This window comes from Sphaeramia orbicularis, chromosome 10 (assembly GCF_902148855.1).
Source record: "Sphaeramia orbicularis chromosome 10, fSphaOr1.1, whole genome shotgun sequence".
Taxonomy (NCBI): Eukaryota; Metazoa; Chordata; class Actinopteri; order Kurtiformes; family Apogonidae; genus Sphaeramia; species Sphaeramia orbicularis.
In genome coordinates, this window is record NC_043966.1 from 36130193 (window position 1) to 36156674 (window position 26482).

General features: G+C 39.5%; 1 protein-coding gene and 1 pseudogene across 1 annotated transcript in view; one reads left to right on the plus strand and one right to left on the minus strand.

Annotated features, from left to right (window-relative positions):
* Nucleotides 1-421: 421 nt before the first annotated feature.
* psd2 (pleckstrin and Sec7 domain containing 2) overlaps nucleotides 422-26482 on the minus strand; it is a 44611-nt gene continuing 18550 nt past the window's right edge. Inside the window, exons 4-15 of the mRNA XM_030145178.1 lie at nucleotides 12152-12349; nucleotides 11837-11917; nucleotides 10675-10787; nucleotides 10203-10263; nucleotides 8710-8800; nucleotides 8479-8522; nucleotides 8195-8385; nucleotides 7999-8069; nucleotides 6776-6933; nucleotides 4096-4240; nucleotides 3685-3828; nucleotides 422-3459 (exon numbers count right to left, since the gene is read on the minus strand). Of these exons, the coding sequence (XP_030001038.1) occupies nucleotides 3229-3459; nucleotides 3685-3828; nucleotides 4096-4240; nucleotides 6776-6933; nucleotides 7999-8069; nucleotides 8195-8385; nucleotides 8479-8522; nucleotides 8710-8800; nucleotides 10203-10263; nucleotides 10675-10787; nucleotides 11837-11917; nucleotides 12152-12349 (1528 nt within the window). The 3' untranslated portion in view covers nucleotides 422-3228. The remainder of the gene's footprint in view (nucleotides 3460-3684; nucleotides 3829-4095; nucleotides 4241-6775; nucleotides 6934-7998; nucleotides 8070-8194; nucleotides 8386-8478; nucleotides 8523-8709; nucleotides 8801-10202; nucleotides 10264-10674; nucleotides 10788-11836; nucleotides 11918-12151; nucleotides 12350-26482) is intronic.
* Nucleotides 20345-20437, plus strand: LOC115427748 (uncharacterized; annotated as a pseudogene).

The window sequence follows — 26482 nt, forward strand, 5'->3', positions numbered from 1 at the left end:
AAATAAACCATGTCTGTGGTCAATGTTTTAACTGCTGATGCAGAAGACATTTGTAGTTTAGTCTTCATACATTTACTGGAAAAAATAACAACTGAGGCAATATGTGTCACTTTTATACTCACTTTACATATTAAAGCGTAGGTGATATGTAATCATATGTACTAAATGCCACAACGTCAGTTATTATAGCAGGCCTTTGTGAATCCTTCCCCCTCTAGCTGTCACTGTCACACTGATAATTATCAACCTATTGTTTTTTTTCTTGCCATTCAGTCATTTAACTGTCAACATGTTTACATTATTGGAGAACTGCCTGTTGTTACACACAAAATATTAACCGTACTATGACTAAATATCTGATTTGATCAAAGATCTGTGGCATATAGATGAAATTTAAAAAAAGAAAAGTGACAATCACATCTGTCTGTATAAAAGCTTACTTTATGAAGCACAGACTAAATATTCAGTAAATATGTCCTTTACATAGTATGAGCATCCTGTCAAAAACAGTTCAGATATACAAACAAATCAAACAAAAAGACAGATCCAATGCTGACATCAAAAGTGCCGAAGTTGTCGTTTTTTAAATAAAACATAACATCAACAAATATTTTCTCACAATCCTATATTACAGCACAGGCCTACCCTAGAACATCGGGAAACAATGGTTAGCACAACAGCCAAAGTGACTATAGGGGATGTCTCCCTGTAAGAAAGCAGTTATTTATCCTCACAATACAGCTTTATAAAATGGTACTTCCTCACTGAAAACTTAACTCCGTTTCAGCGTTTTGGTCTGTACAAGGATCCGGTTCCAGCTGTGATTTCAGGTTTCCAGCCAAGTCCCAAGAGGATCTCAGATCCCATCAGTCACTATTAATATGATATACGAAGCAGCAGAAGCACTGTGTCCAGAGCCAAAGATATGATTGTTCATAGTGTAGATACCCACAGCTCTGCTTATGTCAACATGTGCCGCACTGTGGCTGAGTGAGGGGGCACTAGCTCACTGATCTACAGTTGTGTCGTCAGCAAATTATGTAGAAAGAGAAGTGTGTGTGTGTGTGTGTGTTTGGGTGGGTTGGAATCAATTAAGGTGCTCACAAACAGTACCACCAGCCCTTTCACCCCATGTTCCACAATTAAACAATCCTCTTTCTGTGAAAAACAGGCTTCAGACGCTGTGTTCCCCAAATTGAAAATGTGTGCTGAATGTCAGTTGTGCCCGTTCTTGGTTGGTATAAATGGCCTTTACCTAGAAAACCAACCCTAATGCTCATTCTAAGGAAACAGGAGATGGGAAAACTCCTGCTTCTCCTCACCTACATCAAGGGTGTTTTGATAGCTATCTGCTGGTGGAGTTCTACTGTTCCTCTTTCTGTTCCAGGATGCTGATACGTTTCTTGACTTTCACATGCTAAACTGGAGCAGGCCTGCTGCTGTACACTCCAAACCAGCAAGTCTCTGTTTAAGAAAGGCCAGGGCCTGCTCTCAAAAACATCCTCATTTGCTGGGAATGGTGGCTCTGGTAGAAATCTACCAGACCAGACATATGACCAAATATGTCATGGTAAGATCAATTTCACATTAAAAGCTTAAATGAGACCAAAAAGTGGTTAGATTTAAAGGTAATTTCATTTTGAATGAGCTGAAGATGCTTTGGAGAGATCCAGGCCTGATTGTAAAGGCAGTCTTATTCAGCAGAAGGCTGTTGGATTGTTTCTCATCAAACATGCTACCTGTAATACTTTTGAATTCTAAATACAAAACATAACCCTGCTATATTTACTTCTTCCTGTTGCCTACAGCTACATCTCATCTGGAACCAGTTTTAAAAAAGCATGCCGATGCACACACATATTAGCTGACCCACTCATGTGCCTACCACCCACACTTTCCTGTTCTGCCCTTCATTGCATTTCAGTCTTCACAAACCTTATACCCAGCTGTATATTGTTCTACTATCAGCTTTATCAGTTCAGTGCATTCAGTCATGGCACATGAAAAGCAGTAAATGGTGGAATAAAACAGAACATGGCACAGTGCTTTCAGTCAGTCACATACTGTTATCCTCTTCAGTTCAGCTTTAAGCTGTTGAAAACAAACAGAATAATTGAATACACATCCGTATTTTGGGCATAAAAATCACAGAATAAAAGACTTGTGATCTCACTGATTCAAGTCCTTTCAGCGGTTTGGACACTGATGAAGCACATCTCTTAAAACCCCCCAACAACTAGTGTCGAGGTGCCCTTGAGTAAGGCACTCAACCTGCAGTTCCTCCGGTGGAGCAGCTTAGCACTGAACAATAAAAACTATGGTTCCACTTGGCAGCTCCTATACACATGTAAATATACGTTATGAGTGATACTGAAGAAGAGCCAGCTCGCTCTCGTAAACCCGTCCTGGGGTGAATTAATAAAGGTTTGGAGAATTAAATAAATAAATATGCTATACATGGCAGGGACTTGATCCTTCGTAGAAGTCCTCTGAGTTTGTATTTGTCAGTTTTTTGGATTTAACTTCAGGACACCTATCGTCACACCACACTCCACCAACACTGTAGGTCCATACACAAATGTGAGTGGCTGGTTGTGCGAAAAAAGGTCAAAATGCTACAGCAGTACCATCTCCATCTTCATCTCCCCACCTGGACGGTAGAACAAGGACAGGACAGACAGGACAAAGGCCAGTCAGACCAGGCGAGCGTGAACTGATGACAGCTGATGTCTCTGATCAGGACACTTCAGAGCCGTTCACTCTCACTCATGTCAGGACTCTCTTTCTTCCCATTGTGACCTCAGACTAATAAATTATAAACTTCTGCTCATAACTAAAACACATTTCAACTAAATGTAACTGCGTTGCTCTGAGTTTCAGCACAAATAATACTGATGATGCTGCTATAAATAGTGATCACAGATGTGATCATTTTTAATGTGCAACAACAACGAACTGAGGTCTGGTAGAGTCAGTTGTATCAAGGGCAGGATCTTCACCTTCATCTATTGCTTGAGAACAAAAAATGCATCGCCAGGACTGATAAGCTGTCTGCCCATCACTGTACGTACAATAAACACTATTGTGCATTAGTTCAGGAGCAGAAAAAAGGAAATGGAGGAGCCTGAAACAGAAAAAGCCTACTATTAAGGTGTAGGATATAAGCTAATACAGCTTGAGGAGGGGGTTACTATCATTTGGACTACAGTCTGTCGGACCTCCTCTGTCTCAGCTCCTCTGTCCTGGGACAGTGCATCCAGTGGCCCTCCCATTTAACCCGCCGTGAGCCTGGCTGATGGACGGAGATGACTGCGTCTTGCGGAGATGGCACTCACGGCCGGCCAGGCCACCTTCCATGAGCAGACCACCCATCACGCTGGCCTCGATCTTCTCAAGGTCATCCGTCTCCGCACGAATTTTGGCCTGCAGGAGGCTGATATACGTCTCATACCGAGTCTTCTGCTCAGAGACAGAGAAAGGGGAGAGGAATATATATTTTTCACCTAAAATTTCAAAGCTCTGCTCACTTTTGTGTCGGTACAAGACCTTTTTGCAATAATGGTGCTCACAAATAAACATACCTAATATTTAACAATGACGTTCATATCAAGGGAAAATAGCAAACACATTATTCATGAGCTGTTTTTGTAGAGGCACGAAACGAATCAAAAAGCTATACTTTACCTCATATGTGAGGTAGTGCTCTTTGAGGCGGTACTCCTCCCAATCGCGGCTTTTGGGGTCAGAAGAGGGTGGGTTTTTCCGATGCTCCTCTAGCTCCAGGCTCATCTGCTTCAGTTTACTCTCGTGGCTCAGCAGCTGCTCCTCCTGCTCCAATCACAGCCCAGACAAAAAAACCGGAAGACCCATAAAACAGCCAATCAGATTCCAGCAGACACAAATAGAATATGAAAAATCGCCCAACCCCATGTGAAGGTTTTTAATGTGGAAGTGATGTGGGTGCAGCTGAAGTATACAGCAGTGGATTACAAAATACCAGTTACATTTTTTTTTATCCTTGCTAGGTATACTATGAACATACAAAATGAGAAAGACCCATTTTAATATGTGTGCCTATCATGTGTGTTTGTGTACCTGTTTGAGTCTGGTGGATGAAGACGGCAGGATGGGTCGACAGAATTTCTTCATGGAGCCGATGGCAGCAGGGAAGGCTGGCGCAGAGAAGAGTGCTGCCACCAGATTTATCCGAAAGATCCAGGACATCATCTCCTCCTCACTCCTGCCGAGAGAGATCAGGTGAGTGCGGAGACTGAGAAGACTTGATTGACATTTTGCTCTTTGCAGCTGAATATACTGAATATAGCGGCCCTTCTTTAAGCAGAACCTGTGTGGATGTCACAAGACTACAGACAGTGAAACACGATAGGCCTCGGGAAGGAAGCGGTAGAAGAACTACTGTCCTCTTCTTTTGGCTCATATGATTAATGATTCTTCTTTCGTTAGCATCTACTGATCTCAAGGATTCACCTGTGTTTTCTTGTATCTCTGTAGGTGTTTTGTTTGTTGCTGTTGAACATTTTCAAGAATTATAGAGTGCTATCGCAGATGTAAGTCCACAAATTGGTTTTTTCAAGGTAAAGAGACATGTTTTTCAAGTTATAAGACATCATAAATATGCTCAGTTACACAGTATGTCTTAGAGAATTTAGAGCATAATAAAAAAAAGAAATATTAAAGTTTTGAGCTAAAGAAATACCTGTGGTCGATTGAACCAAATTAAAAATACAACAACCCTTTGATAATATTGTGTACACCTGTCAAGTGATTCTGAAAGTGATGCACCTTAAGCTTTTTCACTACCTTCAGATTATCTAGTATCATGCGCCAGGTTTGTTTGTTGCTCACTGCAAATTTTCTTCATCGCAAATTTTCCTCTTATTGTGCTGGTTTATTCTGTCATGTTTTTTTCTTGAATTCTTAGGTGTGCTTGCGACAGTGCTGCCTCCTCCTGTTCTCCTCCTCAACATGTAGCACGGTTGTTTTTCTTATAACTTTTATGTTGAACTATTTTTCTTTTAGTTTCAAATACTGCACATCTTTCTGCTGATACAACATTTTCAGCCTTGTTGTGCATTTGCTGGGTTTTTGATTTTCCTGTAATGCCACTGCTGATGCTCTTAGCTTATTCAACAGTACAAGTTCTTCTTAACGGACATTTTTGGGACATATCTCTCTTACTCTTGTGCAAACGTCTTTTCACCTGGCACAACACCTGCACTTATATAGTGTTTAAGGATGTTACGTATGCCATTTAAGAGATGCTAAACACATTTCTCAACAATGCAGGTGTAAATATTTACAAAAACCAGGAAATTATTAAAAAAAAAAAAAAAAAAAGAAGAAGGCATAATACGCAACTTCCTGTTTTAAAATAAGTCTCAAGCTCCCACTTTGATGCTGAAGTTTGGCATTACTCTACATTATCATTGGTTAATGCTCTCTAAACAGAGGTGTTAAGCTCACCTGCATTTCAGAGGGCATCCGCCAAACCACATGTGTTTCCACGTGCCTGCCAAGCCCATTTGTATCAACCCCTGTAGGAGTAACCTCACAGTTTTACGAGGTTACCCCCACAGGGATAAAACTGCCTGCCATCTCAATTGGTTGATTTGTTTGTCAGTGTGAGTTTGGAAAAACAAGTCAAAAACCCAAAGTCACACAACACAGGCAGCAGAACTGCTCTTTTTGTTGGGAACTCTTGCAGGTTTGAAGTGCACTTCAGGGCCTCATTTACCCACGGGAAGAGACTGTATGTTGGCAGGAAAATGTGGCTAAAATATTCTAAATATAGTTTACACTTGAAGTGATATAGATTTTTTTAGGCAAGCTTTTTTAGGTGATAAAGTAGTCAAAAAAAAACAAAAAAAAAAACTAAGCCTTGTGGAGCCTGATATTGTTCTGCATAGGCATCTGGCGTTTGTTTGTCCTGTAGATGTCCCTGAACTACACATCCACATCCACACCCCACCCAGCCCATCCTTGGCCCCTTTGGCCTTCTGACTTTTAGAACTTTTGAGAAACATGCTGTTGTTTAAAATAGACCTAAATTTTCACCCTGCAAGATGAGGATTCAAGTGAATTTGCTATAAATGATTAATTTCTGTTTTGTGTGTGTGTGTGTGTGTGTGTCTATACCAGGGTTCCCACACTTTCCCTGAAATTATTTTCCAGGAGTTTTCCAGCCGCTACAAAGACAAGTTATCACATCATAATACACTAATCCATTCCCCTGTCCCCCTCATTCTTTGGAAGTGTTCTTATCTACAGCTGTAACTTGCATTTTCCCAGATTGTTTCTATGTTTATTACTCAGACATATAGACTATGGCTATAATTTATCTATGAAAAATAATTATATCATACAATAATCCAAACACACCCACAGATTACATCGTAGCACTTCACAGTATGACAAACTGGAGTTACAATGTTTAATTGGGCAATTTCCAACTCAACTTTCTCTTCTCTCTTACTTTCTCTCCTGCAGTTCCTCTAAAAAGTTTGTATATTTTCAATAAACCACTGAAAAACAATTTCCTTTGTTTCATCTGAGTTTAGGCACACAAGGTCACAAGACAGAGGGAGGCTAAATAATTTTCCAGGATAATTTCAACTCTTTCCAGGACACTTGAGCTTTTTTATCATTTTCTATACGTTTTCCATGACTGGAAAATTGGTCAATCATTTTCCAGGTTTTACAGGACATGTGGGAACCCTGTGTATGTATAAGATGAAACATATATTTGGTGACTCACGGGGCCTGCAGCAGAAACACCCTCCAGTCGGATGTTTTCAGCTTCAGTACATTGGCTCTTTTGCTATAGTCAGTGGCACGTGTGGCTAAAGCGTGGTGGATCCGCACTGCATTCTTCAGGTCCACCTCAGAAATGTCAGCATCAGGTTTGTACTCATCCTAAGTGAGAATGAAAAAACAAACAGGAAAACATAAATAAAGTTGTTTTAGGAACTATTGTTGTAATTTCTTTAAGTGGCAATTAACCATTTTCTATCATGACAGAAATTTGCAGTTCTTATAACAAACATCCATACTAACATATCAGATGTGCTACTATCCTGATCCTGTGTATCTTGTTTTCTGTCAGTTTTAGGCAGTATATTTACAAATTAAATGAATTTAACCAGACAAGTATAAAATACAATGTAGTTAAAATAAACTTTATTATCACAGACTTCTTTTTTTTAATTAACATTTTCCATGCCATCTAAATATATTAGTAAATCAGGTTTGCACATAAATATATTGGTATATTAGATTGAAGAATACTGCCAAATTTTACACTCACAATAATCAGATTTACAGATTATTTTGTTATCTTCTGAACCACAATTTAGACAAACAGCACAAAAGGTAAAAGGAAAAAAAAAAGATCAGTGTAGGTTACCTTACATTATGGCCCCTTTGTAAATATTATGTTGTAGTAAGAAATAGTTTTATTTAGAAAACACAACTATTTTGCTGCTCTTCTCTTGCTCGTTCAGTATCACCTTTCTTGGTGCTCAGTTCTGATTATGAAACAGCTCCACCTCTTCAGCATAATGCTGCAATAGCAGTTACAAAATGACAGAAATCCAGAGATGCAATAGTGGTGTGAAAATGAATTTAAAGGACACATCAAAGTTTTGTCAAGCGCTGGCGGTGGTGTTAAATTTGATGGAGGTGGCTGCATTACCATATGGATATGTGGGACAGGAAAAAGCAGCAGATGATCAATTTGAAGACCACATAATGTAGTCAGTGCAGCCTTCCTACCAGCAGGGGGAGACAAACACGCACCACAGCAGCCAATGCCTCATTTCCTCTCTGAATGCTCTCTGTCTCACTCTCTCTGATGCGCACACACACACACACACACACACACACACACACACAGAGCTGCTAGCAGCATCCACCACCACTGTCACTGCGGTGGTGGATGTGTGTTTCTATGGCAACAAAGCAGAGGACGAGATGCGGTACCTTCTGGAGATACAAGATCATCCCCTTCAGAACCGCATAGAACTTCTTCCAACCTCTCCGACCCCTTGGAGCTAAGACAGCGAGAATAAGACACAGTGAGGGAAATCCATATTTGATATTTATAATAACTTTATTAAGATTTTTAAAATTTATTTCAGTCACGTGTGTTTGTGTGCACATATACACGTTCACTCACTGCGTTTGCCGTCCATATCGGCGTGGCTTTTGCGGGTCAGTACTCCATGTTTGTAGGTGACAGCATTGAGGAGGATGGGGATGGCAATGAAAGGGTTACTGCCATCCGTTACCCTGGCAACACGTTTACTCCCGCCCTCACACTGCTCCTCCACCAGCTCGGATAGACTCTTCCTCAGCTCCTCCTCCTCACTGCGCACACACAAATACACAATCATGAATACACATCGAGATAAACCCCCAGTAAACTTATCCTACATTTAGACAGACGAAATGCATACTCACACTGCCCACTCCAGCTTTTCATTCTTTATTGAGTTATACAAGACCTGCATGGACAAGGCAAGGACAGACAGAAGTTGTAAATGTTCTCTTTCATGACCCTACTTTGAGGCTTAAAACTGCACTAAAAACTCAATTCTACAGTTAAGATAACCATCAACTACAAATGACTCAAGGTCAGACTAAAGTAACGTTTGTTTTACCACAGGCACTTGCTCAGGAGGAGATCTGTACCTTTAATAAGTCTTTGGGGAAGTCCTTGCCATGGTTGAGGCCATCCAGATTACTGATAAACTGCTGGCAGGACATCTTCTTTCCAATGTTCTGAAGAAGAGCGAACAAAGCACAGACAGAGACAGAAAGAAAGAAACAGAGAATCAATTAAGGTTCAACGTCACATTTTACCTTGCTAAAATATTTACAGATTTTTTGTGTGTTATAAAGCGAATTTGCCAATGTTGAAAATGACAAAGGGTCAAACACAAGTTTAAAAAAAAAAAAAAATGCAGTTTTGTAATCAACCACTGGGTGGCAGTATCATATTGCTGGAGATTTACTCATGGAGATCTGAGATGAGTTCATCTTCTGATACAGCTATTTTAACCTTCACTTATTAAGAACCATTAGGAAATTAAGATTTGGGAAGCTATTAATATGACCTTTTGTCTGAAACAAGCCTGTAACATAAAGATGATGAACTAAAACTGATTTGGTTCACCCTTTTGTTTTAAGGATTTTCATTCATATTTTCCCATGAGGACATCACATAACAAACAACTGGATCCTCTTTTCTAGGAAAAGCAGTGGGGATTGTCACAAAAATGTTTTATGCTCCATTTACTCATATCATCCAGTTTATGCTCCAAAATACGTAACACTGTGTACTTCACGCTCATAATCCAACTGGATCAATGACTCACTCTATGGTACAAATGCTGCAGGACAGTGAAGTCTATAGTTGAGGAAACATATCTTACATTCAATCTGCTGTTTTTGGCTTCTTTTTTCTTTTTTTTACTGTAATATTGTGATTTGTAACACATCACTGTAAAAGAGCAAATTCCATTGCTAACGTCAGTGCATTTAAATTGAATGACATATGAGTTCATGTACAAATACAAACTATTAAAATATGCAACTTTGTGTAAATCTATTAAAGTGTCTGCTGAAAAGAAGAGGAACAGATGTCAGTAAGGAACAGGGCCAGCATTAGTACTGCAAAGATACTTACCACCTGCAGGGGCAGAGAGAGACCAGGGAACCAGACATGGTTAGCAGGGGAAGGATTTGGAAGGAAGGAAAGGGAATTGAAAAGAGAAAAAGGATATTAGTTAGAGGAGGGAAATTCCCTAAAAGTGTCATTAGCAGGCAGTTAAGTTGAGCTGAGCAGGAAAAAGCAAAGCACAGAAACCTATGATACTTTTGTGCTTGTGTTATGTTGCCCAGACCACAGTGCTCCAGTTTAAAACCGAACAGATGAGACTATTCGAGCAGAGGAGAGACAGAAACAGGTCAGAAAGTAGGACGGGGAGGATAAGGAGGCAGAGAGAGATATGGAGAGAGAGAAAGAGAAGGGCAGGCAGAGACACAGACAGATGAAGAAAGAAAAGAAGATGTGAATGAAGACATGCCATTGCTTGTGTTTACAATTGGTTTTCTGACAAACATGGGGAAATTCTAGGCCTGTGAATCCTGCTGAGCCAGTGGGATTGAAAACTTTATTACATACATGTCCATGTAGGTCCGTGTTGAGCAGCATGAGGGCGCAGGTTAATGTGTGGGCTCCGTCTGCAGTGGGACAATAACACAAGGCTGAGGTCAGCTTAATGTCACACCACTCCTCTGCACACACACATTCACATGCAGGCAATGCCACACATTCCTTTATAGTACTAGAAAATCACACACACACATCTGTAGAGCTGCAGTGAACATGCCTTCACAAATAGCCTACATGCCACTGCTTAGTGCTGTCGTCAGACCTGAATCAGCGTTTCCATTTATGAAGGTTATATTGTGTTATTTATGCAATTCTGCAGTAACAAGCATTTAATTAACCTGCATCAATATTGAAATCTGCTCACAGCAAGGTCAAACAAATCAGTTACTATAGAGTGACTTGTTTTTACAGATTTTACTGCTTTTTTTTTTCTAAACAATAGTGTTTTTCTTCATCGTCATCACCCTCGGGACTCTGACCTTCAGAGGTGAGTGTCTGTGGGTTGCAGTGGCAGAAGCGTCTTGAGAAATGTACAAGGACCCGTTCTCTCTCCTGGGTCTCTCCCATCAGGGGGAAGGCCTTTAGGAAGTTCCTGTAAGACATAAATGACACCACGAGGTCAACAGGAGGTCACACAGTATAGACAGTAGAGGTTTGATTTGATAGCTGCTGTTAGATTTGTCATTTTAAAACATTTGACTGTTAGTGTCACTGCATTGTCATGTATTGCCTTTTATGATCTCTGTACTTTTAAACATCAAAAGAGAAAATGTAACTCAGACGTTTTTAGTATTACTTCATTTATTTGATGATAAATTGTTTTATATATAAAGTATTAAAAAAAAGCAAGAAAATGCTAGATGTAAGTTTTGTAATGTAGATGTAATTTTGCTTTTTTGTTTCAGTAGACCTTGTTCCACAATAGCCATTTTGCATTGTAAAAGCAGAAAAAAAACAAGTGTTAGTGATTATACCAATTTCATTCCCATGAATAAGTACACTTTCATGGCCTGGGATGCAGCCATTGATAATAAGATCAATTAATTCTGTGCAATTCTGCCTCAACAAATCACAGTGTCTCCTGTGAAAAAGGTCCATTTCTCATAGCTCAGGTTATAGATTAAAATTGTCTTTTTTTTTTTTTTTTTATTCAAGCAAAAATGGAAAATGACAGGATTTCAGTTTATTCTCAAACGTGACAAAGAACAGTATGAAATCCTTTCAATTATAAAGTTTCAACCTATAAAACCTAATTGTAAAATGGCTAAAACAAGAAACAATCAAAACAGCTGGGACTGGATTATAATCCTAGAAATCCATCTGATGCAATTGATTGAATCTAAACTGCAAAGAAACGCAGCACCTTTAGTATGTTACACTTTATAACCAGTAGCTGATCCGTCCCAGTCTGAGGTACACTGTCAAGGCACAGTCTGAGACAGTAACATGTCAGGTACAAGGTAGCAATGTGGCTCACAGCTGTCAGCTACACCAGCTAACTGTATTCAACACGACAGCTTGATTAGTACAGCGCTAATGCTGTTTGAAAAGGGAAAGTGGAGAATTACACACCCCCATGTATGTGTGCGAAGGCCTACCTTCACCTACTCATCACTTTACCAAGTGCTGACTGGACATTACCTCAGGGCTCGATCCAGAGACAGGCCGGTGAAATCAAAGAAGCTCAGGTACTCTGATGCCACCAGCTGGCTGAAGTCATTACTGCAGAGACAGAAAGAGCATCGGTACGTCAATGTTTTGAGGAGAAATGCACATGCTGATTACCTTTTAAATTGTCCGTGGTGTACATGATAGCTTTGATTCCATTTTTAGTCATTGTGGTAATGCTCAAACACAACACATAAATAACTACATATGTGAACATAAATTCTTTTTTGTTTTGATTTCTATTTGTGTTGATTTATCACTCCATCAGTGACCAGTGTGTGCTCTCACTTCTTGCCCAGGTGTCTGGCCACATCGCAGCGTTTGAAGCCCTCTAGGTGATAAAGGCGTTTGGCCAACCTCTTGGCAGCTTCAGAGTCGGCTCGGCAGCCATTGGCCAAAGTGTCGGTGCTGCCACGCTCCAAACGCTCCAGACTGCCCAAATCACACTCCTCTGAGTCAGACAGCGCGTCTGTGAGGTTGGCATCACTGAGGAGGGAAACATACGCACACACACATGGACACACAAAAACACACAAACAGGTGCCCAGGTTAATGAATGAAACACATGTCCATTGTAACACGCCCACTCACTTAAAACGAGACAAGGAGAAACTGAACTGCTGAGCATAAAACTCAATTACATAACCATATGTTCCCATACACACAAACAACAGTCAAATGGGGTTTAAACGACTTGGTACGGCACTGACCCACTTTCACTGTCACTTTAATGTCCTAGTTTATTGCTGTGGATCTGATAGCTGATTATAAAGCTGACTTCACCTGCCTCAATCTCCTCCAAAAAGCCCCACTAATCTCAGACTATTAACCTCTAACATAATTTGAATTAAAAGCGATTTTATATAAAAATTAATGCCTTGGTTCTGTACTTCCACTCCTGAATTTGAAGTTAATTTAGCCTAGAAGAAGGAGAGGTTACTTTTTATTGTTAAGATTCCAGAGAAATGAGGAAGTAATGAAGAAGAAATGCTCTCTGGCCTCAATATCCTCCATCAACTTGCCCTTGAGCAACGTTGTCTTCACAGTCCATCACTGGGCTGTCCATCGCAGCTGTGAATGGGTGTTTCTGTTGAACACTCAAAGTACTCTATAACCCCTACAGGATTAGTTACAGAAAAAAAATAAAATCAGTTGCAAAACAGTTGAGGCTGTGTGACAGAACACATAGCCATCATTTCCAAGTCTTATTCCATGCATAGTCTGTGTGAATGATAGACGCTTTCATTAGCACAGTGTGTGAAGTGATCGTCTCTAGTTTTGACGCTGGAAGTGTCTGACAAGACTCAGCGTTGTCTCAAACTGAAATACTGCTAAAATATTCCAGCATAGAATCTTATGAAATGTGATTATATAACCAACATCCCACTGAGCCGTTTTCTGCTTCACTAACTTTCCACTAGTTGTCATCTACTTTATCTGGAAACATTCTTTTTTTTTTGTTACGGAAATAAATTGTAAAAAATTATGAGTAAAAAAAAAACAAAAAACAAAACCTTTCTAAAGCTTACTCACATGCATGAATCATATTTGTTTGAAAATATTATAGTTTTAAAGACTTTGCATATAGGATTACTGAAAGAAAGTATTTAATGGTCTGTCCAGCTCACTCCCCTTAAACTGTTAAAGTGTCACTGGGAGAATGGAGAGAATCAATGAAGAGTATTAAATAGTTTGATTAATGTATTGAGTTGTTTCCACAGTACTTTGTTGCTCCATATACTCTGGAAAGAGCTACACACTGCAGTTAATCAGTGTGAAGTTAATTAGCCTTTTTATTAGACATTAAGTAAGACTGCAGATGGTTTGCTTCTTTAATTTTCTTGAATTTCTGTCTCCTGCACATCACATTTACAACTTTAACCATTCTTCAGCTTTCCAAAAGACTTTTCATGTAAAATCCAAACAATAGTGAAACCTTTAGTCATATGCCATCCAGAAAAAAACAAAACCTCCAAGCAATTATTGCACTCTTCATTTATACTACAGAATCAATGCAAATAGCAAACTATTTCAGGCTCATTAGACCAGACAAGTGGTGTTCACCTCCATCAGTGGAAATGGCATTTCCTCTTTTCCTGTCTGTTTGCATGTCCATGGCACCGTCAGCATTCTCGACAAATGATTCAGATGGTTTTTGCATAATCTGATCAGGCCAATTGCATTACCCTCACAAATTCAATACATTATGCACTGTTGTCACAAGGGATTTGCTGGTTACCATGGCTACAGCGGAAGCCAAGTGTCCTGTGCTAAAAGAAGAAAAAGCAGTAAGTAGAGGAGAGACTGTAGACTACCCTAAGGCTGATGGTTTTACTGAGACACATAAACGGGTAACAGAAAATCCACTTGATAAAAGGGGACAAAAACTGTATTCAAATATATAAAATCACATATAATAATTTCAATAGACAGGGGACAGTGTGTGTCTCCACGTGGTGCCGGGATGACTGTCTATTTCACCTCTAAAGCTGAGCTCTACACTCGGCCCCTGACTTCCCTGCTCTAGGCAGATTACACTGTTTTGTTGTGGTCGATTCATTAGGCACGACGAGTTACGCTTCATCTGAACTCTGACCTGGACCTGCACCCAATTTGCCTTGGGAAACCCAACAAGGAGCCATTACCCCTAACACTGCTCTCAGACTCACAAGAGCGGTATAAAGGCACAAAGAGGACTAACAAGAATGGCAATTAAGATCACAGATTCAGTTGACTGGAAGAATTTGTGTTTGCAGAGTGCCTGGACTCATCCTTAGGGACAGGGTGCGGAACTTGTATATCCGGAAGGAGTAAAACCACTGGTCCCCTACTCTGCTAGGGGAACAAATTGAGCTAGTCTGGGGATTTGATTAAGATACTACTTCCTCTACGGGGGTGTTCTGGACTAAGAGGAGACCCCTGAGCAGACCAAGAACCTGTTGGAGAGACTACATATCCAAGTGCAACCCCCCCCCCCCCCGGAGATGAAAAAAAAAGGTAAAAATTGACGGACCGGAATAAACACATATTAGATATATACATAAATGGCTGCACACACAATAGCAGATAAACACACACAGACACACACCAAAATAATAAAATGGCCCTGTGGTAAACTATCAAAATAGCTAGCTGTGTGTTTGCAGTGAAATTGCTTTCGCTTGTCTGACCATATTAATTCAGCCGACTCAGAGAGACCTAATAAATCATTCAAAACTCATATCAGTCATGGGGCTAAAATGATGCCCGGCTCCCCTGATGCAGCGTTGCCTGACAATAACAGGCCCAACACACACACGTAATAAGACTGAGAGAAAATATGAAGTGTCAGATATTTAACTAGGGCCCTTTGTGCCAACACACGTGGCTTCGCTTAGGGCCAAGGGACAAACAGTAAACCTATTTGTCTATCTAAAGGCACAATTGTGTATCCTCAAGCCACAAATTTTCCAGCCACTGTGACTGGCATTCAGTCTGTGTGTGTGAAAGACAGACAGAAAGCATGATGGTACATGCTAGTGACTCAAATGCTAATCTCTCTTAGGGTGCGGAGCTGTTGTGCCCACACCTATAAGGTGTGTCTGCATGCAAGGTGTGTATGTGTGTGTGAGTGGGATCTGGAGTGGGAGGGTCTTTGCTGCATCATCCATGAGGATAATCAACAATTACAGGATTATGACATTCTGGTATTTCAGTTTCATTTACGTTCATATTCATTCATAAACACGTACAAGAGACACAGTTTTACTCAGAAAATAACTGTGTGTTTGTGGGTGTCAGCCAGGTCAGTTGTATGGGCTTGCAGAGATTATGTCTGCAAGCACACATTGGATTTAGGAAAGCATTAAATCAAACACAAACACTGCTGTCCATGAAAACTAATTTACATCATGTAGCTTTAGGTGAACAGAGAAAACAGACACATCAATAGCATATTTTGAATTTCTAAGTTGCCTGTGCTTTTGTCAGAAGACATGGCATAAATTGATTAAAATAATAGCTGAACTGCTGGTCACACACAGTTCCATGTGGAAAAACTACCATGAAAGTAAGAATTAAGAGCAAGAAGGCGTCATTATACTTGTATGATTAAGTAAGTCTCCTTAAAATACTGAATGTTAAGTAGAATTACAGTCGTTTTATCGCGATATCAAGAGTATTTTAGGGGTAGTGCAGTGATTTATTAATTTTTTTTTTTAAATCAGAGTAAAGTTACATTAGCGCTACCTCACTATTTCCATTTTGCCACGCAGCCTCATGTTCATGCTCCCACCCATTCGGACGGAGTAACTTCTAAACCTCATCTGCTTTAAACAAATGTTAAACTTACAGGAGGTGCAACAGAAAGTCGAAGTGAACATCATATTCCTCTTTCCACATCGTCTCGGGGGTTTTTGGAAGTCGGCGGTTGAAGGCGCGCTACGGTCCGCCCGCCTCATCATCCACAGGTCGGTAAAATCCGCATCGGCCCGGTTTGTTATTTAACTTCCAACTCAATGAAAACGTCCTCATTTACCTAAGCGGAAGCCCGGTCCTGTATAATTAAAGCCCGTGCGTAGATGATGAGCTAACAGTGTTGCGGTGTCAACAGGAGGAGAATGTGTTGGGAGTTGTTTTTTTTTTTTCTTCTTTCCTTGAAGTTTCTTGGCTGTCTGCTCTGAACGCTCCTCACAGAAGAGGATGTAGGGGGCGGAGCAGCCAGCCGGCCGACCGGAGAGTCTTTTCCTGATGAATTAGACTGATCCTAGCGGTGGCTTTACAATGGCTCTGTGTGTCCCAGCCAACACAACTTCCTCTGCATTAAAGCGAAAGGCTCAAAGCCAGCAGATCAGGTCAATATCAGCGGGATGTTTAACATTTGGAGCTGCTTTCCAGAGTTTCATCCCATGTGGTTATTTCTGTCCTTGTCCTCTACTGTACTGGTTCAGTGTGACTTAAAGGGGGCATATTTTGCTAAACCCACTTTTATTAGTCTTTGGTACATTTATTTGTGTATTTGTGGACCCTAATATTTCAAAAAAGTTTGAATTTGAACCCTCCAGGTGCTACAAAGTTATCTTTATATTAATTTTGGCAAAAATCAAGTGGATTTCTACAACCCATTTCAATTCCTGCTTAATTTGTTACGTCTATAACTAGTTATGTCACGACATTTGCACATATAAGGTCAAGACTTCCGACAAACATTGGGCCTTCCTAATCTGAATGATGAATAACATGGAATAATGAATGACCACTAAAAGTTGGCGTAAGATTTGGCGTAACAGCTGCTCCCTTGAGAGATGGAATGACACTTATATTCAGTGGAAAGACTTGTTATAATCTCTATCTCCCTCTCTAAAAGAAATGTCACCAATATCCCATAGAATGACACTGTCATTCAGTAGAATGATAATGTATTATCCATTCTTAGACCAGGGCTACACCGACAGCTAACTTCAGGGGGTAAATGCTCTTACTTCCATATTCTGTTCACTATATTTACTAGAAGCCAGCCAGTCAGTAAACCAACATGTTGTTTTTCGTTGTTCAAAGTCATCTGTCATTCCCATTATAGTTGTCATTCCATTTACACTATTCCAAATGACAAGGGAGCAGTTGTTACGCCAAATCTTACGCCAAATTTTAGTGGTTATTCGTTATTCCATGTCATTCATCAATCGGATTAGGAAGGCCCCAAACATTTCTTTGAGTACGACATAATTGCTTGTCAGCAGCAGTGGTTGTAGTCCATACTGAAAATATGTCCAGACTTCAAGCTGATTACCTAAAATATTCAGTTGTTGGTTGTATTAACGAACACAAGTGGCTGAATGGAACAGAAAGCACGGTCAACAACCCGGAGAGAGCGGGGCGTGAAGTGGCTCATTTGCATCTAAAGGGCCAGCGCTCAAAACGACCTTTCTGGTGTCATTACTCAGAAATAGGGTTGAAGATGGACCTGTGGAGTTGAATTAATGAAGAATTCAGACCCAAGCATAGCATCTACAGTTTATGTAGACCACAGGGAAATGTTTTAAAATACATAATTCCATTTAAAAAAGCAAAATATCACTCCTTTAAGAAGAGAGGTGTCAAAAGTATTCCCATTCATTCTTCAGGTAGAAGTATAGATACTAGGGTTTAAAAAGATAAACAGTAAACCTCTGCATTGCTTTGAACCAATGGAGAGAACTAAGAGAGTTAAACGGAATGAAAACAGACCTGGAATTGGCCCTCTGCCTTCTACACAGGTATAGAATGCTTCTGTTCTTTATACATATGCATTGGAACATTGTATTTTACTATAGTGGCTGTTGGTAGCTAAGTCAAACACGCAGGGTTAGCTCCTTGACATCGGTAATATGTTTTATTTGAAGCATTATTTCAGTCACAAACTCAGGGCTTTGTAAGGTGAAACTGAAATGGTTCTGTATGGAGTTTAATGTTCATGCCGGGGCCTGGATACTAAACTGCCCTTCAGGAACAAGACAATTCTAAAAGTAGAATACTGGGACTGCAGAAGGCTGAAGCAGCTAGCACTGAAGTGCTAATGCAGAATGATGAAGATGTTGAATGACTAAAGTAATCTCTGAAAATGCTTGAATACTTAGTGGAAATGCTAGTGCAAATGTGTATTATTGGTCTCAGAGCAGCGATCTGTGAGTAACACTTGGGAGCTCCAGAGTAAAAGAGAGACAAAGAAGCAGAAGTAAGACATCCAAAATCAGATTTCACTTTCATTTTCACATCAGTTACTAAACTACTACAAACAAACTTTATGAAGTTTGCTTGTTGTCTCGTTTCAAACATCACTTTGCACCCTGCAAGTTGCTGTCTTGAAAAAAGAAATGCAAAGTTGTAAAGAGAATATACTGTTCAGTCATTAGCTTCAAAACAAATGGACACCTCGGCCGGAATTATGCTCTTATGACAGTAGGTGCTAGTGCTCATGGGAAACGGAGTCTTTGTCCCTTAAAAACACCACCGATGCTGCAATCCACTTTAAACGAATTCTCTGTAAAGGACCTTTAAAGTATAAAAGTAAATGTAAGGAGAAAAAATGTCATTAGGACAAAAGCTTAGGCAGTGCCACAGGGGCCTATAGTGCAATACGCCACCTCCCCAAAAACATGTTTCTAAAGGCCATAATGACTATAACGTTATATTAAAATGTTAATGTTGAAACGTTTGGGATGCACTAGTCTACCTGTTTCAGCTGCATATATGCCCATTGAAAATAAACACATTTTAGTCCAATGCAAATGTATTAAAGAACCATATATGTGTACTACTGAGCATTAACATGTGTTTCATGGAACAGAAGATATGATGACTAGTTGAATATAAGTATTGGAATGGTGCAGAATGTCAGGGGCGAACCAATACAAACCAATAGGGTGTTGGAATGGTATGTGTTTATACCTCTAATCCAACCACAATCAAATTCATTCTATCTGGATGGTGTGATTTATCTGGATAGTTGTTTTTTTTGTTTTTTTTTATTTGAATGATGCAAGCTGGAATGAAAAAAAGCCAAAATGAAATAGGAGTAACAAGGCTATTTTTAAAATGTAAGGAGTATAAAGTACAGATAATTGCATGAAAATGTAAGGGGTAGAAGTAAAAAGTTGGCTGAAAATGTACATAACCAAAATTTCTACTTAAGTAAGGTAATGAAGTATTTGTACTAAGTTACTTGACACCTCTGCTTAAGAACAAGACTCACTAGGCAGACTAAGTGAGAAAATGAGAAGATCAAGCCAAGCGTTAGCAAAGATAAGGGTAAAATAAAGTGACAAATGGACACACTGACACATCACTGGATGCTAACTAGAGCGAAAATCACTCCTTCCTCTTTTTTATTTAATGGAAAGAAGAACTAAACAAGGAGAAGGGGACTGATACGCAGATGTAGGGTCATAAGTACAAAATCTGGATGAGATGGAAAATGTGAATAAACCCAACCCACAGTAAATTATTCTCTGGAACCTGGATTAATTCACATCTGCAGATTAGGTACAGACAACTACTAAGAGTAAGTCTCCTTAACAACAGTAACAGAAACTTTGTCAGCACTGGGACCAGGATAGTAATTTTTGGACCAAGACGTTGAAGCCACTGAATACTCAGATCGGTTTGTGAGGAGCTTCCAACCAACCATGAATCACGGATAACTGTTGTCATTTACACATGATAGGTTTTTCACATACAGCAGGATTTATTACCAGTTACAGCACAGATGTGACATTCACATGGCAGCCGAAACATGGAAAAACCATTTGAGTTTATTCATTAGCCATATGAGGATATACAAGATAAGAGGTTCCAGCTAACATGTGCAGACTATTAATAGGACTCTTTCTGTGCTTCTGAGTCTCTGACATACTGTCATTAGGCTAAAGTTAGACTCAAAACTTAGTTGAAGTTGACTCTGTGTTGTGCTCCATCTGACCTAGAAAACAATACATGTCAACTGCATTAAAATATCAAATCCAGTACACTCTTGTTTCTCTTTAGATCGTATAAATCTTTCGCCTTTTACTAAAGATTTCCGTGGAGAGGAGAAAAAAAAACAAATCTACTCAGAAAATCCAACAAAAATAAAAAACCTCTTTTAAAAGTCCATCTGTAATAAATGATATATTGTTATGAAACCTTCTGATGCTGCTTATTGAGACAATTATGAACCTAACTTTAGACTGAGTTTTGGATAAATTGTCTTCTTTATCAAATATTTTTATCATCATTAGAGTGAGTTAAATATTATAAATCCCTATTCAAAGGGGTTATGTTTGGTATTGATATTCCAAAGTCAACAACAGGGGGAGGTCATGTTCCAGAATACACTTATGATGACCAAAACCACCAATGAATAAACACTATGTATCCATAGACCGCATCACTAACTGAATACAGTATAAAGCTCACTGTTTACACACATCTTTATAATGGTATCATCCAGTAGGCCTCGTCTTCTTTAAACAAAACTCAGATGATCACTCAAAGTAACCCTGTGTCTTATTACCTCCGCCAAGGAGGTTATGTTTTTGCCAGGGTTTGTTTGTTTGTCTGTTTGTTTGTTTGTTTGTTTGTCTGTCCGTTAGTGTGCAACATAACTCAAAAAGTTATGGACAGATTTGGATGAAATTTTCAGGGTTTGTTGGAAATGGGATAAGGAAGAAATGATTAAATTTTGGTGGTGATCGGGGGTGGGGGGGCCCACGGGGGGAGGGGGGGGGGGGGGGGCGCAGACCAGAAAATTTCATCAAAATCTGTCCATAACTTTTTGAGTTATGTTGCACACTAACGGAGAGACAAACAAACAAACAGACAGACAAACAAACCCTGGCAAAAACATAACCTCCTTGGTGTGGGGGGGCCCACAGGGGGGGGCACTGATCAGCCTTGGCGGAGGTCTGCGCTCTCCGAGTGCTTCTAGTAATCTTCATGTGTTGCATCAGCTGATAGTTTGCATTACAGCTTTGTTAGTTTCGCTCTGTTTTTCAAGGTTCCTACAGGTTTCTACAAGTTAAATTTAAAATCTTTTTAAGACTACTCAGAACAGAATTCAATGCCTATTTTACAGCCTATTTCACATCCATACTCGCAAAAATTTGTGGCTCCCAGAATTTAGGAAAATGTATTTAGTTACTCCAATGCCTTTTTTTCCCCACTGTTCCAAGTTATTTCTCATCAGGGTGCTGCAAATTCAGCGATACTTGGTTCCTAATTTTAAAATAAATTGTTGGGTTGGAACAGGTGGAACTGAGTCGACCAATGTTACTTTCTTTGCAGCTTGGACATTTAGCAGACACATTTAAACACAACACAGCAAATAAGCTGATGGCAACATAACTTAAGACCTACCATTTCAAATTTAATACCTTTTATATAGTTTTTTAAGGTATTAAATGCAGATTTGTAAATTAAACACTTTTAAGACTTTTTAAGACCCCACAGGAACCCTTTATTTTTAGAAAGAAATCAACCACAGTACTAGAAGCACTCGGAGAGCGCAGACCTCCGCCAAGGCTGATCAGTGGCCCCCCCACCCCCGATCACCACCAAAATTTAATCATTTCTTCCTTATCCCATTTCCAACAAACCCTGAAAATTTCATCCAAATCTGTCCATAACTTTTTGAGTTATGTTGCACACTAACGGACAGACAAACAAACAAACAAACAAACAGACAAACAAACAAACAAACCCTGGCAAAAACATAACCTCCTTGGCGGAGGTAATAATAACATTATAATAACTTTATGCTTTCATAAGCCTCATAACCAAACTCACCTGTGTCGAAGATATGCTGCAATTTTACCATTAAATTCTTTTCTTTTCATTTCGAGCTGTGTCCAGTGGAGAGAACAACTACAGTGCTTCTAGCTTTTATCACATTGTCACTTTCTTTGACCCTAAAGGTTGCTTCTTAGTGGTTCTCATCCCATCTCAACACTTTCTGATGCTTTGATCAAAGGCCCCTGGCATTAATTTTCGTCACTATGACAGACCAGCAGAAAATCCAGGACTATCAGTGTTAATAAATTCAGTGCTTATCTCTACAATCCAATACATTGGTGTCTTTGGCATAACTTCATAGCTCTTTAATTTTAATACTCTAATAATAATTTTCTGTCATTTTTTACTATTTGATACTAGAATTCCTTTGAGGCCTTTCATTCATTCATTCATTCATTCATCTTCTGAAGCCACTTTATCCTCAGACCTTTCAGTGACTTCTGAGTAAATCCAGTGCTAACTGAATCAGTAAGCATTAAACCAATAGAGCTGTGTCTTCTTGTGTTTCTTATTGGTAAAATATTAATAAGCGTTGTCTGTACCTATAGTTTGCAAACATCAATTAAATCAGTTTTTAGTGAATAACTTGAACTGAATTGGTCCTAACACCAAAGGACCTCCTCTAAGCATTTGTGTTTATTTATGTTTTCTATCTCTTCCCCCAATTTCTGTACTTTGTACTTTCTGTATTTGACTTACAGCTGGTTTATCCTTGCCTTAAATTTTTACTTTCAATATAAACGGTAACAAAACAAAACTACAATTTGTTTCATCTGAAAACTTACACGTAATTATAAGATGCACTAGGTAAAAGCATACTACTTGTTTGATTAGTTATATATATTTTAATTAATATTGCACTACCCTAACAGATGTGTATTATGGTTTTGACTCTCTCCCTGTCTGACATACAGACAAATATAACCATGCACAAATACAAAAACTCCTACTCAGCCAGGCAGACAATGGACAATGGTGACCTCTTTCGGCTGAGCAAGACTAGTTAATGTTATGTGGTATTATTTTGGGAAAAAAAACTGAGCACAGCAGCTTCACCTAATAACTACAAAACCAACTTGTGCAGTTCACATTCAAACAGGAGAATAAAAATGCCAAATGTTTCAAAAGCTCATCTTCTACCAAACAGAGTGAATGCATTAAAGACGACAAACCCACACTGAGAAGAATCTCATTGAGCTCAAATATCCAGCGGTACAGTTAGACAGTTAGATGTGTCATAAAACATAGAGTCAAGCTATAAATAGTCAGGGATAAATCTGCCAGTGCTGAAATGATTCAGTCAGTTTGTGTGTGTGTCTGCGTTGAGAGGGAGAAAGAGAGAATTTGTATGTATTACTGCTTGTGTTGCAAAAGTGTGTATATGTGTGAGAGAGTGTGTTCCTGTCCATATCACTGCCTGACTGAGAGCCAGGAAAGGATAATCTGCAGGATGTTTCAGTGGTGCTATAGAACCACGCTGAGGATTTCATTTCTAAAGTGACATCCTGAAAGGTGTGTGTATGTGAATATGTGAGAGAGAGAAAAAAAAAAGCATGAAGAAAAGATATGAAGAGCTCCAATATCCCAATATCTGTGTCACTGAGTGAGCACTGGGTTGTATATTATGCACACTTTTGTTTGCGCATGCATGCTGTTGGCAAGCATGCCTTTTATGTGTGTGCACGTTTCTGCACTCGACAGTGTATATGAAAGAGATTAGTCCACAAGGCAGAGCTGCCTCTGATATGGAAACAACTGCGTCCGCCTTTTATCTGCTCCGCTTGAGCTTAGATCTGGTAGGCTTGCAAGCTAGCAGGAGGAACACACACTCACAGCATGCTTGCTACGTGAATATGCGTAAAAATATGTGCATGCATGTAAATGTGCAAACAGATATTGCATACATGTACTGTGCATATGAAGGAATGCATGAGTATACATATATACTCAACGCTTCCCATGCCATGGCTACTGCAACTGAATCTATGTTTTAATATGTGCCTGCACATAATGGTTCAAAGTGGTGCATCTGTGTCATTTTTCACACATTTCACTCTATATGTGCTTTTGTGCTTCACCATAAGTCTCATTATCCAAAGGCTGCATTCAACTAGTTGGCTCAACCACTATTCAACTCACTTTGTAGTAAGCTGCTGCAAACAGAGAGACGGAGTGCGTTATCATGGTTCATGGTTTTAGCAGCCTCAATGGATTGAGGTTAAGCTTCAGCCTCACTGGCGGTTCCCACAGGGTGCAGAGGGATAAAACACATGACTGATGAAAGGAACCAAGTGACTGACTAACTAACCAAATGACATGGTGTGATTGACAGTTACATGTAGAACCTACCAGACTGTAATGATGTCCTGACTGCAAAGCCTCAACAGTAACAGTCAGATTTGCTGACTAAGAGACCAATACCACAGAGTTTCTGACTGTTTGAAAGTAATCCTTCACTTCTTAGCTCTATGTGTTGGATGACACGTCTAAAACATGTGCAGTGCTTGCCATTGTTTTCAGTATCCCTGCAGCCAGCTGTCTACTTTCAGACAGAATGATGTCCAAATAATCAGTAATAGCAGGAGAGGATCTAAAGGGAGAGTTTGGCAGAGGTAAGATTATCATCAGGCACTTCTGTTTTGGATGTTTAAGCATGAATTTTACAAGCAAACATGCACTGGGGCTATACAAACACAGATGCAACATGATTCACCAATTCAAAGTCTGAAATCTAGTCTAGAAGATCAATTATAACTGTTCCTAGATTCAAAACCATCAAATGATTCTGGAAAAATCTTGAATTACACTACAGTGTGACATTTTCACAGACCAAAAACACAGAATAAATAAAGTAAAGAACTTGTGTTTTACTACTTCAGTCATTTCCATGATGGGCACGTTGGATGTGTGAGCAACTGATTCATGACACACTAACAGATTCTTCTGCAGCACTTTGAGACACATATGGCAATCCAACTGGTTGATGTTGCATGCCAGTTTTGCTGAAAAGACACATATGCTACCTCCACTGTTTTGTATTTCTGAGTTTCTTGTCTTGCAAGGAAGACGTTTTTGTTGACACACTCATACATGTATACTGTGAAGAATGAAGAGTTTAGAAGAATTTCTTGTAGCAGATTTTTTTAAAGCCACATGTTGTTACTTTTGTTACTCTGTCTAAAGCATTTTTATAAACTTGTCCTGTATGCTATTAATATAGAGGGAGAGTAACCTAAAAATCCCTTTGCGTTGATAACTTGTTTATGACTGTATATGACAATGAAGTCTTTATATTCAACTACACTGCAGATTGGCTCCTAAAACAGATGCAAAATTCAACACATGGACTCACTGACCCATAAAACAACTAAATGTCAGCCATGTTGACTGACTGACTGACTGATTGACTTGCTGTTTTTATCCAGCATTTTGCAGCTGCTCTGTCCTGCAGTCAAAAAGACTAGTTGTCCATGATGCCTGAGGTGCCAAAATGCATAACCGTGCCAATTCTGTGGCTTCCCACTGGGAAGAATGAAGCTGGGGAGAGGGACAGGAATGAAAGATAAGAAGCAGCAGCAGGAGAGCACTGTAGGGGAAATGGAAGAGGAGGTGATACAAAGAAGAGAGCAGGAGGATGGTGGAGAGGGGGTTGGAGGGGAGTGACAGGAGATGAGATAAAGTGAGATAAGATGGATAAAGTGGAGAAATGAATAGAGAGGAATGAGGTGAGATGGAATGAACAAACAACATGCAGGGGCAGAGAGCCATGGAAAAAAACACATACATATGAAGTCTTGATGCACAGTAACAGCATTTCTAGACACTACTAGTGCACAGTTTGGTGAAAAAGTCATGGGATGATAGTGAACACAACTATAATTACAATAAACAAATGGCATCATGAGTTTTCTTATTTAGTCTTCTCATCAAGGTCAGTGTCACTGAATCCATATTACCACCAGAAGATAGAGGTTACGTTTACACAAGTTCAGCTCTGGCCTCTTTGTTGACATCCATTTCACCTGGATCACAAAGTAAAACCAAAAAAAGCCTAACAGTTGCAATCATCTTAAGTGGTATCACATATGTGGTTCCTAACTTGGTTTGTTCTTTTTTTTGTTTGTTTTTTTCTGACACTAGTTATGGATTAAGATTTAGTGCCAGATGACCAATGAATAACATGGACAGGTCTAGAAGAGAAAACTGTCATTTTAAACCAATTATGCAAACTAGAAGAGACAGAGCCACTGCAGCCAAAGCCAAATACACAATGTGTGAATGTATGAGTGAATCCAATCACCAATGTCCCATCATTAAGGTAAAAGTGGATTTGAC